Source organism: Schistocerca americana, chromosome 8 (assembly GCF_021461395.2).
Source record: "Schistocerca americana isolate TAMUIC-IGC-003095 chromosome 8, iqSchAmer2.1, whole genome shotgun sequence".
Classification (NCBI taxonomy): domain Eukaryota; kingdom Metazoa; phylum Arthropoda; class Insecta; order Orthoptera; family Acrididae; genus Schistocerca; species Schistocerca americana.
The window spans coordinates 188189303-188209205 of NC_060126.1; the positions used below are offsets into that span (position 1 = coordinate 188189303).

Consider the following 19903-nt stretch of genomic DNA (forward strand, 5'->3'; position numbering starts at 1 on the left):
CCAAACATGGTCCCAAAATATCTTTGAACAATTATTGATGATGTTTTTGCATATTCTGTCACATAATATGTCTCTCCTATCGTGGAAGCTACCATTTACAGGAGTTAAGACTTTCAACTTACATGTGTATTTCTGAAATAAAGTTATTACTGTAGTCACAGCAATACTTCTTTTTCGTCCCATTCATTTTGAATCATGTGTATTAATCTGCTAAATCTGGGGGAGGGGGGAAAGCTGCAGTACTGTTGTTGGCAAGGTCCTTAAAAAACTTCCAAGTATGCCAACTGGTCACAAACAACTACTGACCTGCTCATTTTCCTCTGTAACAGATAGGTGACAACTTTTAGCTGATGTTTATCCAACCTTCAAATAACTCGTGTAGAGTAATGTAATTGTGGGAATAAATTTGTCTAGGTAACATATTTAAGTATATCTAAAAACAAAGATGATGTGACTTACCAAACGAAAGTGCTGGCAGGTCGATAGCACACAAACAAACACAAACATACACACAAAATTCAAGCTTTTGCAACCAACGGTTGCTTCGTCAGGAAAGAGGGAAGGAGAGGGAAAGACGAAAGGATGTGGGTTTTAAGGGAGAGGGTAAGGAGTCATTCCAATCCCGGGAGCGGAAAGACTTACCTTAGGGGGAAAAGGACTGGTATACACTCGCACACACACACATATCCATCCGCACATACACAGACACAAGCAGACATTTGTAAAGGCACTCTTTGCCTTTACAAATGTCTGCTTGTGTCTGTGTGTGTGTGTGTGTGTGTGTGTGTGTGTGTGTGTGTGTGTGTGCGCGCGCGCGCGCGCGAGTGTATACCTGTCCTTTTTTCCCCCTAAGGTAAGTCTTTCCGCTCCAGGGATTGGAATGACTCCTTACCCTCTCCCTTAAAACCCACATCCTTTCGTCTTTCCCTCTCCTTCCCTCTTTCCTGACGAAGCAACCGTTGGTTGCAAAAGCTTGAATTTTGTGTGTATGTTGTGTTTGTTTGTGTGTCTATCGACCTGCCAGCACTTTCGTTTGGTATGTCACATCATCTTTGTTTTTAGATATATTTTTCCCACGTGGAATGTTTCCCTCTATTATATTAACGTATTTAAGTGATTAACATAGCAAGATTGCAGCTTAATGTAAATGCGAGATAAGCCATTGCAAATGTGAAATGCTGGTACATTAAAATCCAGTGTACCTGTCACAATATTGAATGCAAGCAATGAAATGTGCATGCATTTTATTGTACAGGTACTGGATGTCATTCTTTGGGAAGGAGTTCCATGCTGTTGCACTTGGTCAGTCAATACAGGGACGGTTAATGCCATTTGTGGATGACACTGGAGTTGTCGTCTGATGATGATCTGTACGTGATCGACTGGAGACAGATCTGGTGAACGAGCAGGCCGAGGCAACATGTTGACACCGTCGAGCATATTGGGCTACAATAAAAGTATGTGGCTGACTGTTATCTTGCACTAAACACTCCTTCGAATGCTGTTCATGAATGACACACAACAGGTAAAATCTACATCTGCAGCTTCATGGATACTCTGCAAATCACACCCAAGCACCTGGCAGAGGGTTCACTGAGCCACCTTCACAACAACACACTATTATTCCACTCTCAAACAGTGTGTGAGGAAAACAAACACCTGTATCCTCCTGTGCAAGTTCTCATTTCCCTTATTTTATTATGATGACTGTTTCTTCCTATGTAGGTCAGTGTCAACAAAATATTTTCGGATTCAGAGGAGAAAGGTGCAAATTGAAATATTGTGAAAACACCTTGCCGCAACGAGAACTGCCTTTGTTTTAATGATGTCCACTCCAAATCCTATATCATGTCCGCAACACTCTCTCCCCTATTTCTTGATAATACAAAACTTACCGCCCTTCTTCAAACTTTCTCAATGTACTCCATTAACCATACATGGTAAGGATCCCACACAGCGCACCAGTACTCCAAAAGAGGATGGACGAGTGTACCGTAGGCACTCTCTTTTGTAGATCAGTTGCATCTTCTAAGTGTTCTGCCAATAAAACAGAAGTCTTTCGTTCGCCTTCCCCACAGCATTTTTTGTGTGCTTTTTCCAACTGAAGTTGCCCATAATTGTAATTTCTAGGTACTCAGTAGGATTTACAGCTGTTAGATTTGATTTATTTATCTTGTAACCGAAGTTTAACACATTCCTATTAGCGCTCATGGATGACCTCACATTTTTCATTATTTAGAGTCAATTGCCTATTTTTGCACCAAACATACAACTTTTCTAAATCATTTTGCAATTTTTTTATCTTCTGATGACTTTACTAGGTAGTAAACAACAGTGTCACCTGCAAACAACCTAAGACTACTGCTCAGATTGTCTTATAAATCGTTTATATAGATAAGGAACAGCAGAAGGCCTAAAACACTATACTGGGGAACACAGGAAACCACTGTTGTTTTACTCAATGACTTTCCGTCAATTATTAGAACTGTGACCTCTCTGACAGGAAATCACAAATCCAGTCGAATACCTCAGATGATATTCTATAAGCATGCAGTTGATCACAAGCCGATGGTGAGGTAGTGTCAAAAGCCTTCTGGAAATCTATAAATACAGACGTAAATTGAAAGCCCTTTTTGATAGCACTCAACACTTCGTGTGAATAAAGAGTTAGTTGTGTTTCACAAGAATTATGATTACTAACCAGCCTGACATTAGCAGTCAGGATGCGTGGGATAACTACGAGTGTGCTCCTGCTGTCATACAACATCGCTCCCCAGATCATAACTCCAGATGTAGGCCCAATGTGCATAGCACACAGACAGATTGGTTTCATGCACTCAACTGGACTCTTCGTAACCAACACATGGCCACCACTGGCACAAGGCAGAACCAGCTTTCATCAGAAAATACAACAGACCTCCACCCTGCCCTTCAATTAGCTCTCACTTGACACCACTAAAATCACAAATGGCGGTGGTTTGTGATCAGTGGAATGCAAGCTACAGGCGTCTGGTTCGGAGCTGTCCTTGAAGTAACGAAAGTGTAACAGTTTGCAGTGTTATTGTGGTGCCAACTGCTGCTCAAAATGCTGCTGCAGATGCAGTATGATGTGCCAGAACCATATGCCGAACATAATGTCTTCTCTCTAGGTAGTGCCATCTGGCCATCTAGGGCCTGGTCTTCTTGCAACCGTACGTTCTCACGAGCACCATTGACACCAATCATTTACAATGACAACATTCCTGCCACATCTTTCTGCAATATTGCAGAAAGAGCATCCAGCTTCTCGTAGCCCTATTACATGATGATGTTCAAACTTAGTAAGATGCTGATAATGGCCTCTTTTGTCACCTTAAAGGCATTATTGACTAACATCAACTTACCACATCCAATAACAAAAGGTAACTGACATTCACAATCATTCCAGCACGTATTTAAAGTTTTGTATCCTCATAATGACACCACTAGAACCACTCTTGAGCAACTGGGGTGAAATCTGATGTAGAGACATGCCTACCAACTTTATTTTTCTTGGTGTTGCAATTTTTTTTCTCTCTGTGTACTTGTTTTATTAATAGGGAGAACGCCACTGGGCAAAGTACAGTAAGAAAATAGTTATGTCATACCAAAGGGACTCAGATGTAGTCGCTAACCACATGCATACACTGCAAGATAATTCCTTTGAAGATAAAACAGTAAAACATTTAAACTGAATGTAACTCTATGCAAAGTGGAAGTTAAGTTGGTTGGGTGTCAGATAAATTATCAAAATATTTTATTTTCAACACCATGATTAAAAATCATTTAATGGGACAATCTACAAGTTGACTGAAAAAAGTGTGTATTATCTTCAGCAGAACCACGTCTAATAAAACACAAACTGCTCAAATAGAATTTCAAACGAGTTTTAACTTTTTATAAAACTTGAAGCAAGTCTTGGTAGTGTTATACTGACCTTAACTACCCTGCTGCATTCTCTCCACTGTGAACTACATGTCAACTTCTGTTGAATAGTCTCTGCATAGTTGTAATAACAACCTAACTGAATTTTTGTTTCCACAAATATATTTTTTGTTGACTCTATATCCTCAATTTTTGTTTTCTTTTTCCTATCTACCACCACATACAAAATTTACACTATTTCATAAACTGTGTATTATATAATTTAAAAAAAAATTATGCTGTATTGTCACTTAAAATATTTTTGTTAACAGAGCTACACAGCTTTAATTATCTAAAAGTATGGCATCACAAAACCGACAAAACCTGTTGTAATATATATTCCTTTATCAACACCCAGTTTCAATCAAGTGACAGTCTTCAAGTCATTAATATCATTGCGTAAGGTGAAAGGAAGGTTCCTTGAAGTTAAGTAAATTTTCATTATCAGTTGCAGCACCTGTCACTTGCACATGTGTCAACTACTATATATAATAATTAATGTCAAACAATGTTCCTTTAACCTACTGTAATGATATTAGTGACTCTACGATAATCACTTGATCAAAAGTGGGCATCAATAAATAAATAAACATAATGGCAGAATTTGGTGGTTTCATGATGCTCTTCTTCAAAAATATTATCATTCCTTCATTCTCTACTTCTGGTATGTGAACAAAATTATTGCTTCCTTTGATAATCACTGTGGCGATATTGTAAAATCAATATGCAGTTGATTATGCAAAATTTCCATAGTAGTTTTAAGGGCTAAATGGCACCAGAAATGATAATTAGCTTGACTTTCATTAAAGAGACTGGGAAAGAACATTTTGCAAAAGTAAGAGTGGTGTGAACAGTCTAAGAGAAAAATAAGGGAGAGAACTTGGAAATAAATATTTGCAGTTATATTTCACACATATCAATAGGAGAATGTTGTTAAGTACTCACGTTCAATGACTTTTAGCATCCAAAAATTGTCCCCCCCCCCCCCTCTTCTCAACAATAACTGGCCTCTACCCAAACAGCTTACGAAAATCTTTTATCCAGGCAATGTAAAATTTAAGGACTATAAGATCTTACAAAGTACATACACTTCCTCCTGACAGTCCACTTCTTCAGATTAAACAGCGTAGCTCAGGCATAAAATCAGAAAGGTAAAGGAAAGAACTGAGCAAACAGGCAGAGCCTTTAACTGTGAGTATGAAGACTGAAAGCACTATGTTTGTGTTTTTAATAGAAGACTAGCACGGGTCACAGGCATTTGTTGTAGTTATTTTATCTCATTCCTACAGACACACATAGTTATCAATTTCCCACTATTCAATAAGATGTATAACAGGTCATAAGAAATAAATCACGCACACTGTTGACATGAGCTTGTTGTCTTTTTAACATGTATCATTACAATCAAATTTCCTGCAGCAAAATTAAAAATTATATTGAAGATATGATGATTGATGTTATGTGAAGCACGAAGCTGTACTGACGTTTCACTGTGTCATAAGATATTCAAAATACAAGAAAAAGTAAAATGTTTGGAATCTGGTTTAATACTAATGATTTCTGTAATTTTAGACAAATGAGCAATCTTAAAAGGACAGTTGTAAATGCACTCTCTTTAACTGTAATAAAAACTCAAGTTTTAAAGAAGTTCTTACAAAAATTTGTGTTGGCTTACTTTATTATAAATTAAACAAATGAAACAAAATTTGTGAGAAGTAAAATACCAGATCTAAAACCAAGTAAAAAGCAGACACTATTTGTTTGTGTGTGAACATGTATACAACAAAACAAATTTAAATTCAAGTAAAGTGCACTTCCACACAATCAATAAAATGTACAGAAATAAATTTTTACTAATATAAGACAAAAATCATAAACAAAAAATAACTAGTATACAAGGTGAGCTGCAGATTGCTTACTGTTTCATGATATTACTACAGAAGAAGAAATTTTTGTATGAAAAAAAGGTTATCAGTCAGAGTACACATAACTCTGTGACCCCAGTATCAGCCTACTTGCCACATGAAGATTATTAACTCAATTTCCCAATATCATCCATTCTGCTTTGCAGGAATAATATACATTTGATGGGAAAACATTATCTACCTTTCTGTTTTGTGTGGGTGTGTGTTGGGGAGGGGGCAGGAAGGGGGGGGGCGCAGGTGGCATGTTCTTTGAAAGTCTTATACTCTCTCTTTAAAAAAAATTAAAAAAAAAAAAAATATAAAAAAATAAAAAAAATTAAAATGAGCAAAAATGCAATTCTACAATGTCTCAGGTTCTGGCTCAAAATTAATGTGATTTATTGTTCTTGTGACAGTGAGGAAACTGCTATACACTTCCCTGCCAGCAATAAGTAATAAATTTAGTACTGGTCCTGTGAAACAATTTCCTCCCCACAGAACGGACGTGTTAGGAAGGATAATCACATTTGTCGCCACACGTAACTTTCACATGTCACTGTCACTGAAGAATGATACCAATCATGAGTCTGCTGTCCCCATCTTGCCTTTCTCTTCATCCCATTTCAAATGCTGCATATTTCATATTTTAAAAACTCAACAAAATTGGGGAAGACCAGATAATACCATATGAATACTGTACTTTAAGAAATTTTAATTGATCGCGAATGTTACAATTTGCATGATTTTAGTTTTCTGGTATTCTGTGAGGTGATGAAATGGTCGAATCACCAAGAATCAAATTACAAGCCCAGAGGTCACTGTGGAATGTGGAACATGAGGGAAGCAGTGTGGTGTAGTGTAGTTAGTGGAGAGTAATTCTTGAAGTGCAAATGATGATGATCATGATTATTATTATTATTATTATTATTATTATTATTATTATTATTTTGAGATTTGATGGTACAGATAGATGTAAACAGTTAAAATTACCTATCATTTTGCAATTATATCAATTTCTAGGATAAATACTTTCAAATTAAACACATCACAATATATTTTTATGAACAGCGTAAGATGATGTCAACAAAAGAATCATAACAAAAACACATCAACTAAAAAAGAAAAGGAGCACGAAGAGTAAAAGTCTCAAGGAATCACTGGGCATTTACAAACAGTGAGCCTTGAGAATCCCAAAATAGGGACAGTACTTAAATGTAGAACCCCCCCCAATACACTAAAAAAGGAGGGAACTTTGTATATTTGCTAACTAACAAATCAATTATACATACATGCATCTCAGTTCAAAGGACACTGCATGTTAAGACAGAAGCACTACTAAGTAGAATTAAATAACATTTCTGACTCAAACAGACTGACATGAAAATAAATTAAATGTATCAATCGTGTCATGTCTAGCACTAGACCACAAAACCTGTAAAGCAGATTTGAACACTGATAGCTATAGCACTGCAAAAGTGAAGTAGCAGGAATACCTCTGTGTTCCGAACAGACTCATAACAAAAGTCATACAATGTTGAATTTTCACATATCTTAAATTACATAAAGTTGAAAAAGTTCAGAATTATTGTCCTCAACATTGATTAGTGTTGTGTGCAATGTGACGAACCTGTATCTGATTAGGAAAGATGAATTCTTTATAACTGTGGTACACATGTGATAGTTCATCGGGGTACTGAGTACAGAGCTAGTACTGGATACAAGCACAAAGCAAGACACTCAAGATATGCAAGAAGAAAGGTCACTATTGCCAATTAAATCAACAGAGACTCTCGCGATACAAATGAAGCAGAAAACTCTAATAGAACTACAAAGTTCCGATAAGAGAAAACACATTAAGATTAAAATCTTCAATTTGACACAATGTACATTAGTTGAGCTAATAATGGTATTATGAACTAATAAAAAAAGATAAATACAGTTATAAAAATGGCTCTGAGCACTATGGGACTTAACATCTATGGTCATCAGTCCCCTAGAACTTAGAACTACTTAAACCTAACTAACCTAAGGACAGCACACAACACCCAGTCATCACGAGGCAGAGAAAATCTCTGACCCCACCAGGAATCGAACCCTGGAACCCGGGCGTGGGAAGCGAGAACGCTACCGCACGACCACGAGCTACGGACAATACAGTTATACTATTGTTTCTTAATCTCTCTTTTCTCCTTATTCAGTACTTAACATAACAGCATTTACAGCCCATTCATCCAAGCAATCATAATTCTTTTAACAAAGCCTGTTCCTATTGATGGAAAGGCATTCATAATCATTAAGTACAATTAGAATTTGCAAAATTTACTTTTTTCTGTAATAGAAACAGACACTGTTTAATGAATGCTCATAGCACATTGGGATAGTGATTCAAACCAGCATCACTACTTAATTGCAAAATTGTAAAAGTATATCACATCATAAAATTTTATAAAACTGAGAAGGATAATAAGAAAGGAAAAATGAAGGGAATAAAACAGACAATGAGTACTACTATTTTTTCTCCCTGACGGATTTGTTAATAATTTTGTAATTTTCCAGTCAACTGGACAAAATAACAAACTTTTGTCAATGCATCGAAAGATTTTTCATATCCACTGCAGTCAAATGTCTTTGATGTTCAGAATATGTAACAGGAAATTGACAGAAAGAAAGTGAAACCTTGTTCCATGAGAATAACAATTTCAGTAGTTAGACAGATGTAGAAAAAATATAAAAGACAGCCATGCCTAAATGTAAGAGAATAGAAATATGGATAATATACTTTTTATCCAAGAAATATATGTCACATGAAAGTGTGATTTCTGAACAGTTACTTGCTGCATAATAAATGGAACTGATTCATGGAAAATACTAGTTTCCTACAGTATCATAACTTGAAAATGTTTATGAGCAGAATGTAAGATTTTATTACATTCATAAAACAAAGTACAGAAAACCACAATGAAATTGGAGAATGAAATACATCACCAGTGCAGGAGCAGGAGGGGTGAGGGACATAGGAAGGATAACTTGCTGGTCAACTATGGTACTCGTCAGTAATCATCTCCTGCTCAACAGTTCCAAAATTATGTAATTAAATGATATTTCTAAACAAAGATGTATGATTAACTATCCACTCTAAATTTCACATTCTTTTTTTACACTCCTGGATTCTCCTTTCTCCCATTTTGTTCATACATTTGTTCTGAATTTAATTAATTTGTCTAAGATTCCAAATTGATCAACTGCACAACTTTCTTATTATCTAATTATTCCGAAACCTACTTACAGATGTACTAATATGAATGCAAATTATTTCCAAAATTATTGTTTTCTCTGTGTCACCACACACACACACACACACACACACACAATCTTCTGGACTAAAAATACGACTGTCTAGTGAACACTTTGTAAAATAAAATAGAAAAGGACGATAGCCGAAATTATAGAATGTAAGGGAACTGGTTATAGGTTTCAATCTGCCAAAAAACTCATGAAAAGAAATCTGTTATTACAGATGCTGTGATAAATATTAAGAGTCCTCAGTGGAAAGGTTATGTTAAAATATGACATAACCTACACTAATTCATACATTTATTTCCACAGTTTCATATTGACAATGACAAAAATACAAATATTATAACTATACAGCAATCAATAAAACACTACAAAAATATTGTTTAAGGAGAAAAAAAGAATGTATGGTATACAGAACATTATCACATCCAAAATTCACAAATATGCTATAGGCCAAATGCCTACTAACTGTTTCTCAAATACCAACTAAAAGCTTTAATACATTGTAAGCAGGTCATATTCCAAAAGTTTAACAGAATATCTCACTGATACATTCAATCTAGTTTGTAACTGACAACACATATCCTGTTCAAAAGACATTCATTAATGACTAGAATGGAATTACAACAGTAATAAATGTCACACAACATTTCTCAATACGATCTACAAATCTGTGTTTGCCTCAGCATACAAGTACATATTAGTATTCAAAAGACTGTCATCATTCCTCAATCACTTTCAAACACTCATAAATAGGGGCTTTAAATATTTAATCTTCACATTAAACAATTCTTCTCAGTTTAAACATGTCATGAGACAACAACGGACACAAATTTGAGTCAGAAACAAGCATTTGTTCATCTTCCGAATGCATCATACCCACAAAGCTCCTGTCCAAATACATTCATTTGAATTGAAATAAATTCTGACAACAGGTCATTATCAGGGATTTTTAAAAAAGTTCTCTCTTCATTTGTGACTTTCACTTTGAAGGTATATCAGAATCTTCTATCATACTTTACATATCTATACAAGTAACTTTCAGTCAACATTGTATTACTAGGCAAAGACATCAAGTACATAAACAAAGACATTTACAAATATCACAGATTCAAACTAAGTCAACAGGGGATGAGCACACTCTTTAAATAGGCAAACAATGTACAATATTTTACATCTTTACAAGGTTAGTTAGAGAGTGTGTTCACAGCACAGGTACTTGTAACCATTAACCAACACAACAGTTCAGAATTTACCTACAGACCTTTAATTTTTATACGATTTTCACTTACACGAAAAATATGACTTTTTATCATCATTATTATTATTATTAGTAGTAGTAGTAGTAGTAGTAGTAGTATTAGTATTAACTATCTGGAAGAGAACGGGCGATACTAATGCTGAGCTGCAGTTGCCGAGTAGATCAACAGTAATTTTACATTATCATTCTTTGCAAGCAAACAAATATTCTCTCCTATTGCAAAAACTGGCATTGTGGTACTTCATTTAGTATATGCCATGGTACTGTTGCAAACTAAGACTTCAGCATTTTAGATGTGGCACAAAGAGGAGAGTTTTGTAGACTGGTTTGGCACTGTTTCACTGCAAACAATTTGAACAGTTTCTTATAAAAGCTGCCACTGACACACACACACACACACACACACACACACACACACACACACAATGTCTGCGCAAATTGCCATCAAAAAGTTTAAATCCTTTTATCTACATGTGAAATTCTTATCAACAAACAAATGTCTATACAAAACAATTGCAGTTACATGCTAGCATTCATAGAAACAGAATCTGTTTACAAAACTTTGCCACCTTGGAGACACATTCTGAATGTCAAGCGTCAATTTCTATGATAGTTATTATTCAGAAAGTGAGTTGAAACAATGAGCTAGATTATCAATAAATATCGGCCAGTAATTTATTAAATGACTGATGTAGACCAGTGATCTATTAATTATACATTACAATTGTGATTAAGTAGGTTTTTCAGGATAGCTTTTCAAGAATTGGTTGTCAGAAAAGTTACTGGTAATATACAATTTGTGCCTCAGCAATTCAATCACATTTATGTGTGCAAGAATCCTGTTTAACAAACATTTGTAACTTGAATAATGTTACTAATTCTCCAGTTTGCAACTGTCAATTACAAATTCAGATGAACATCAGAAAGAAGTAGCTGGATTCCAGTGTCCCTACTGATGACAATTACTCACAAACATAAACTTGTTCAGCACTTCACTCACAAGACATGACGACATGAGTGGCATCAACTCTGTGGCTCGGAAGCTGATCCTGCAGTCAAATTAGCACAAAATTCGCATACAGTGCAATCTGAGCTCACCCATTTCTGTGTATATGTGTAGATGTGTGCAACTTACGGCATCACTCACCACCTCCTGCAAGGGACGAGGATCGTCTCGTCGTGCTAGGTGTGAACTCTGCAGTCGCCGCAGTAGCGGTACACCATTGCGGTACTGCCGTTTGAGCGTCCAATATGCTATTAGACGCTGTATCAACTGGTTCTTTTTTGGTATGTTGACCAGTGATGCTATCTCCTGTATCCTGCATATATGGTCATGCTGTCATTAACGTCGTCATAAATTTTACAATACTAAAATCTGACTCCACGCTTTCAATAAACAAGGCAACATAATTTTACGATTTCACATTTTAAATTAAGTACAAGCCATTTTCAATATCGGTATCACAGCTTACACTCAGCAAGTTTAAATATGACAAGACACAAAATCAATTCAGAAACTTCAGCATACATAGTAGATTTAGTAGCATCACATCATAGTCAGGTGCAACAAAACTGAGCATTTGTACAGGATGTATATGCGGACAACTAAAAAAACACTTTCTCCCGGGTGAAAATACTTTTACTGTGTTAAGTGACAGTATACTTTTCCTCGGAACTGTAAAACTTATCAATCCTGGTAATGGTTATGGTTTTATACACTGGCATAGCATCTCTCAGCCCTTTAGAAAACGAAGCTCAGAAAAAAAGACCATGTACACTGTATATTTTCGTATTATGAAAGTATAAATTCGAATTCCACCAAACACCGCATGTTACTTTCCAAAGCATTGAAATTGAGATTGTGATGCACTTTTGTAAGCCAGTCATAGCTCATGTCACGTGATCTCACCAGCCAATACAGTAGATATTCAGGCCTTAGGACACGTGATGTAGTCAGCCAATAGCATTATCACTGTTAAGTAGCACTTACACACAAATAGGAAAAGTTAATGGTGTAAATTAATATGGATAGTTTTGCTACAAGAAAAGCAGAGCTTTCACATACAATATTGGTCTCAATGATTAATAAGCTGCAAGAGAAGCTAAACTTTCACGTATAATCTTTTTTGCGTGTGTTACACTTTAAGATACATCACACAAATGTGCCAGTAAAATTTTTGATACTGACATAAATGTCTGATCTCCCGGGCTCGAAATATTTTCTGAATGGTCGTCCTCAAACAGTTGATTTTTAAATGAGAGTCAAACACTCTGTGATTTAAGAAATTCATCACAAATTCTCGCACTTAGTTCATCTTGCGTAAAAAGAAATTTACTTTGAAAGTAATGCTTTTCAATCAATCATTCGCAATATTTTCCCACGACCTGTTAGAAAGAGGTTCATTTCAGCAGTTACCAGAGAGCGCCAGATAACAGGCCTCACCGCGCTTGTGCAGCTACGATGACGCAGGAATCCCATATGTCCGTACGTGTTAAACATTAAAAGATCTTGCATTATGTCATAAAAGAAACAAGACGTCAGAGGAATTTCATGAACCATACTAAAATGCATAATTCGGCTTAAAGTGCACATTCTTATATCCAGATTCGATTGTAAACTTTCTTGGAGTACCAGTACTGTATTATCTCATTTTTGGTTCTTTATTATGGCATAATGCTATACGTGCTAGAAGATGAAAACATGCTCTTTTGAAATGCAGTGAACAGTTGAAGCCAGCCAATAGTGTGGAATTAAGAACTTTATTTCAAATAAATTGACTGCCTCAGTGGAAAAGGTTAATAAAGCCATATTTATTTAGCTAACTGACAAAAATATCTTCATTGTTCCGCAAGGCGATTAAGCTGGACTGAAATTGCTACCCAGGGCAGATACCCCGGTTTGTTCCCAGTGAATATGGCAACTTGCACGCGCCAGTAAAATTTTTCCGGGTAGCATCTTGCTACTTGCTTATACAGCTAACAGCCCCACTTCTGTAGCCAGAAGCGGGAGAAGGTACATGCGCGACTCAACTGCGCATGCACATGGGCTCACTCGCAACTGCTCACACGAATCTAATGTAAACAGTTGTGATTTCATGCTCATCGGAGGCAATCTGTTGTTATGAAGCACTACATAGTCTTCCTAAAGCTTTTGACAGATTTTGCTACTGGCAGACACTTGTTTGAGCACTGTGTTTTGTTGTGTACATGGCCCATTTCCTTTGCAACTTAAGTTTTATTTTAGTATTTTCTCTCGTTCATGGTTTATTGCTGCAGTCCTTTGTTAAAGTATTATTTCTTACCAGTCAAAATCACACAAATTTAACTGAAAATTGAAAAAAAAAAAAATCCTGGAATTCTAAAAAGTTTCCAGGTTTTTCCCAGTTTTCTCCCGGATGAAAAAATTTCCAGGTTTTTCCTGGATCTCCCAATTCTCCCGGGTCATATACACCCTGTTGTAGTACTTGCATACAAAAACAATACGCAAGCGAAGCTAGCACTGCCATGATTCAAGGTATACTGTGAGACGTAAAAGCAGTGCTGACAGTTCTTTATACAGCATGAGGAGCTTTCTGTGTGCTATAATTTGAATTTCTAGACAAATCTGATGGTGTTCGTACAATTGCTGTAGTGAGCTAATTCAAAACACTGGAGAAGGCAAGTGGATACTGCTTCTAGCAAGGTGTTGCACTGTACAGAACTGCAATGGTCAAATGAGCCTTAAGGTATTTTTATGGTTCAAATGACTACCGATACACTAACGGGGGGGGAAAAAAACCACCACCATCAAGCAGGACTTACGTGAAGTAAACAAAAGTTGGCAGGCATGTTTTTACATCTGAAAGATGATGCCTACACTATTATAGTGCAAATCAGATTTGCTTTAAATACGTGCTGTAACAGTCATGAGCGTTAGTTACATTTGAGACTGCACGCGGTGAGTTGACGTTAGTCAAGACACCTTTAAGGCAACAAAGACGTCATTATCAACACCTCACTAAGTGTGACCTGTAATAAGGCTACAAGAAGTTGGGTGTTCCTTTTGCAATATTGCAAAAAGACTTGGCAGGAACGTTGTCGCTGTAGATGATTGCTGGCAGTGATGTTTACGAGAATGTACGATGCCATTTCATATGACAGCACTCTCGTGGTCATCCCGTGTACCCTGACTGTCAATTTGTATGTCAATGTGGTGATTTGAGCTGTTGTGCTACCATTCATGAAGAGAAGCCCATGGGGTGTTATACAACAAGATAATGCTGGCTCACATACCACTGCTGTAATCCCGCATGATCTCTACAGAGTGTCAACATGTTGCCTCGGCCTAGTTGATCACCAGATATGGCTCCAATTGAGCACATATGGGATATCACCAGATGACAACTACAGTGTCATTCACAAAAAGCATTAGCTCTCTCTGTATTGACCAACCAAGTGCAAGAGGCATGGAACTCCATTCCACAACTGACTTCCAGCATCTGTACAACGCAATGCATGCGCATTTTGTTGCATTCAACATTCTGGTATTTACAACTGTCATTAACGTATCAGCATGGCACATTTGAAATGGCTTATCTTGTACTTAAATTAACCTGTGATTTATCAATATTAATCACTTAAATATGTTATCCAGACAAATGTATTTCAGCAAGTTCATTACTCTAAATTAATCACTTTTTCATGTTGCAATCTTTTTTCTCATCAGTATACTATCTTTCTATGTACATGAATATATTACATTCTAGAGCAAGTTACACCTCCTACTCAAACATGTATCTCTTTCTGCAGTAAGAGCTACCAAGTCATTGCATATGATCTACTGCAAGTTGCCACACAACAATGTCTTGACAGGACAATGCAAAAGTGAATCAAACAAATATAGCTAATTCTTCATAAATTTAAATGACCTGCAAATATTTACATCATACAGGATTTGGAGCAGACAGAATTTAAAATATAAAAATAAAAATTTTCAGTGCTCACTCAACAATAAGAATCATGTAAATGTTACTTGGATGTGAAACAGGTGGACAAAACCTGAGTGGTTATAACTAAACTGATGGTGTTTCGAGTGCTACAGTATGGGCTGTATACATTGTGGCACACTGAAACTTTGTAGGTATGTGCATTAAATGGCATGCTCTCCCCCCCCCCCCCCCCCCCCCCCCCCCCCCCATGAACCATGGACCTTGCCATTGGTGGGGAGGCCTGCATGCCTCAGCGATACAGATGGCCGTACCGTAAGTGCAACCACAACGGAGAGGTACCTGTTGAGAGGCCAGACAAACATGTGGTTCCTGAAGAGGGGCAGCAGCCTTTTCAGTAGTTGCAGGGGCAACAGTCTGGATGATTGACTGATCTGGCCTTGTAACACTAACCAAAACGGCCTTGCTGTGCTGGTACTGCGAACGGCTGAAAGCAAGGGGAAACTACAGCCGTAATTTTTCCCGAGGGCATGCAGCTTTACTGTATGGTTAAATGATGATGGCATCCTCTTGGGTAAAATATTCCAGAGGTAAAATCATCCCCCATTCGAATCTCGTTATCAGGAGAAAGAAAACTGGTGTTCTAAGGATCAGAGCGTGGAATGTCAGATCCCTTAATCGGGCAGGTAGGTTAGAAAATTTAAAAAGGGAAATGAATAGGTTAAAGCTGGATATAGTGGGAATTAGTGAAGTTCGGTGGCAGGAGGAACAAGACTTTTGGTCAGGTGAATACAGGGTTATAAATAAAAAATCGAATAGGTGTAATGCAGGAGTAGGTTTAATAATGAATAAAAAAATAGGAGTGCGGGTAAGCTACTACAAACAGCATAGTGAATGCATTATTGTGGCCAAGATAGACACGAAGCCCACGCTTACTGCAGTAGTACAAGTTTATATGCCAAATAGTTCTGCAGATGATGAAGAAATTGATGAAATGAATGATGAGATAAAAGAAATTATTCAGGTACTGAAGGGAGACGAAAATTTAATAGTCACGGGTGACTGGAATTCGAGAGTAGGAAAAGGGAGAGAAGGAAACATAGTAGGTGAATATGGATTGGGGGTAAGAAATGAAAGAGGAAGCTGTCTGGTAGAATTTTGCACAGAGCGTAACTTAATCATATCTAACACTTGGTTCAAGAATCATAAAAGAAGGCTGTAAACATGGAAGAATCCTGGAGATACTAGAAGGTATCAGATAGATTATATAATGGTAAGACAGAGATTTAGGAACCAGGTTTTAAATTGTAAGACATTTCCAGGGGCAGATGTGGACTCTAGCCACAATCTATTGGTTATGAACTGTAGATTAAAACTGAAGAAACTGCAAAAAGATGGGAATTTAAGGAGATGGGACCTGGATAAACTGACTAAACCAGAGGTTGTACAGAGTTTCAGGGAGAGCATAAGGGAACAATTGTCACGAATGGGAGAAAGAAATACAGTAGAAGAAGAATGGGTAGCTCTGAGGGACGAAGTAGTGAAGGCAGAAGAGGATAAAGTAGGTAAAAAGACGAGGGCTAGTAGAAATCCTTGGGTAACGGAAGAAATATTGAATTTAATTGATGAAAGGAGAAAATATAAAAATGCAGTAAATGAAACAGGCAAAAAGGAATACAAATGTCTCAAAAATGAGATTGACAGGAAGTGCAAAATGGCTAAGCAGGGATGGCTGGAGGACAAATGTAAGGTTGTAGAGGCTTATCTCACTAGGGGTAAGATGGATACTGCCTACAGGAAAATTGAAGAGACCTTTGGAGAAAAGAGAACCACTTGTATGAATATCACAAGCTCAGATGGAAACCCAGCCCTAAGCAAAGAAGGAAAAGCAGGAAGGTGGAAGGAGTATATAGAGGGTCTATACAAGGGTGGTATAAAAAGAACTCCGTCTTCAGGCCACGAGTGGCCTACCGGAACCATCCAACCGCCGTGTCATGGTGTACTTGAGGAAAATATTATGGAAATGGAAGAGGATGTAGATGAAGATGAAATGGGAGATACGATACTGCGTGAAGAGTTTGACAGAGCACTGACAGACCTGAGTTGAAACAAGGCCCCAGGAGTGGACAACATTCCTTTAGAACTACTGACGGCCTTGGGAGAGCCAGTCCTGACAAATTCTACCATCTGGTGAGCAAGATGCATGACACGGGCGAAATACCCTCAGACTTTAAGAAGAATATAATAATTCAAATCCCAAAGAAAGCAGGTGTTGACAAATGTGAAAATTACCGAATTATCAGTTTAATACGTCACAGCTGCAAAATACTAACGCGAATTCTTTACAGACGAATGGAAAAACTGGTAGAAGCCGACCTCGAGGAAGATCAGTTTGGCTTCCATAGAAATGTTGGAACACGTGAGGCAATACTGACCCTACAGCTTTAGAAGCTTAGAAGAAGGCAAACCTACGTTTCTAGCATTTGTAGACATAGCTTTTGACAATGTTGACTGGAATACCCTCTTTCAAATTCTAAAGGTGGCAAGGGTAAAATACAGGGAGCGAAAGGCTATTTAGAATTTGTACAGAAACCAGATGGCAGTTATATGAGTCGAGGGGCATGAAAGGGAAGCAGTGGTTGGGAAAGGAGTGAGACAGGGTTGTAGCCTCTCCCCGATGTTGTTCAATCTGTATATTGAACAAGCAGTAAAGGAAACAAAAGAAATATTCAGAGTAGGTATTAAAATCCATGGAGAAGAAATAAAATCTTTGAGGTTCGCCGATGACATTGTAATTCTATCAGAGACAGCAAAGGACTTGGAAGAGCAGTTGAACGGAATTGACAGTGTCTTTAAAGGAGGGTATAAGATGAACATCAATGAAAGCAAAACGAGGATAATTGAATGTAGTTGAATTAAGTCGGGTGATGCTGAGGGATTAGATTAGGAAATGAGACACTTAAAGTAGTAAAGGAGTTTTGCTATTTGGGGAGCAAAATAACTGATGATGGTCGAAGTAGAGAGGATATAAAATGCAGACTGGCAATGGCAAGGAAAGCGTTTCTGAAGAAGAGAAATTTGTTAACATCGAGTATAGATTTAAGTGTCAGGAAGTCATTTCTGAAAGTATTTGTATGGAGTGTAGCCATGTATGGAAGTGAAACATGGACGATAAATAGTTTGGACAAGAAGAGAATAGAAGCTTTTGAAATGTGGTGCTATAAAAGAATGCTGAAGATTAGATGGGTAGATCACATAACTAATGAGGAGGTATTGAACAGAATTGGGGAGAAGAGGAGTTTGTGGCACAACTTGACAAGAAGAAGGGACCGGTTAGTAGGACATGTTCTCAGGCATCAAGGGATCACAAATTTAGCATTGGAGGGCAGCATGGAGGGCAAAAATCATAGAGGGAGACCAAGAGACAAATACACTAAGCAGATTCAGAAGGATGTAGGTTGCAGTAAGTACTGGGAGATGAAGAAGCTTGCACAGGATAGAGTAGTGTGGAGAGCTGCATCAAGCCAGTCTCAGGACTGAAGACCACAACAACAACAACAACAACAACAACAACATGGAGCATGATGGGGGAAAAAAATTAGTCCCATTTACTGCAACTGGGTGAAAATATGGCAATGTAGGCAGCCAGAAAGTGAAATGTTTAGTTTTTTGATGTAATTATGATGTTTGTCATTTGGCAACATGTGTTGATTCCTTCTGTGAAGTGAATGTTGGTGTAATAGCTATTGAGAAGAAAGACTGTACACTGCTGGTAAAACTGTTTTATCAGGACGGTAGCAATATTAGCACTGCACTGAGATATGATGTTGACAGAAACAACAGCAAAGTCAATAAATGGGCTAAAGAATATGATCATTAAATCTGAAGAAAAAGTTGAATAAGGTGGGGCAGCAAGTACATGGAGGTGACCCACAACCATGGCACTTGTTGAAGTTGCTGTAACTACACTTTATGCTCAAAACTATCCGGACACCTGGCAGAAAATGACTTACAAGTTCGTGGCACTCTCCATTGGTAATGCTGCAATGACACCTTCCACTCTCGCAGGTATACCTTCAATCAGTTGCTGGAAAGTTTCTTGGGGAACGGCAAACCATTCTTCATGGAGTGCTGCACTCAGCAGAGGTATCGATGTCGATTGGTGAGGCCTGGCACGAAGCCGGCATTCCAAAACATCCGAAATGAGTTCCTTAAGGTTCAGGTCAGGACTCTGTGCAGGCCAGTCCATTAAGGGGATGTTATCATGTAACCACTCTGCCACATATCGTGCATTATAAACAGGTGCTCAATTGTGTTGAAAGATGCAATTGCCATGCCCAAATTGCTCTTCAACAGTCAGAAGTAAGAAGGTGCTTAAGACATCAGTGTAGGCCTGTGCTGTGACAGTGCCATGCAAAACAACAAAGGGTGCAAGCCCCCTCCATGAAAAACACGACCACACCACAACATAACCGCTGCCGAATTTTACTGTTGGCACCACACACACTGGCAGAGGACGTTCACCAGGCATTCGCCATACTCACACCCTCCTATTGGATCGCCACATTATGTAC

At 37.6% G+C, this 19903-nt stretch overlaps 1 protein-coding gene across 2 annotated transcripts in view; it reads right to left on the reverse strand.

The window, feature by feature from the left end:
• Window positions 1-19903, reverse strand: part of LOC124625776 (peregrin) — a 260021-nt gene that overhangs the window by 174698 nt on the left and 65420 nt on the right. The window contains exon 9 of one of the 2 annotated variants that reach the window (XM_047149217.1): window positions 11552-11723. In XM_047149217.1, coding sequence (XP_047005173.1) covers window positions 11552-11723 — 172 coding nt within the window. Of the gene's footprint in view, window positions 1-11539; window positions 11724-19903 lie in introns of both variants that reach the window. The other variant, XM_047149216.1, reaches the window with a different exon arrangement.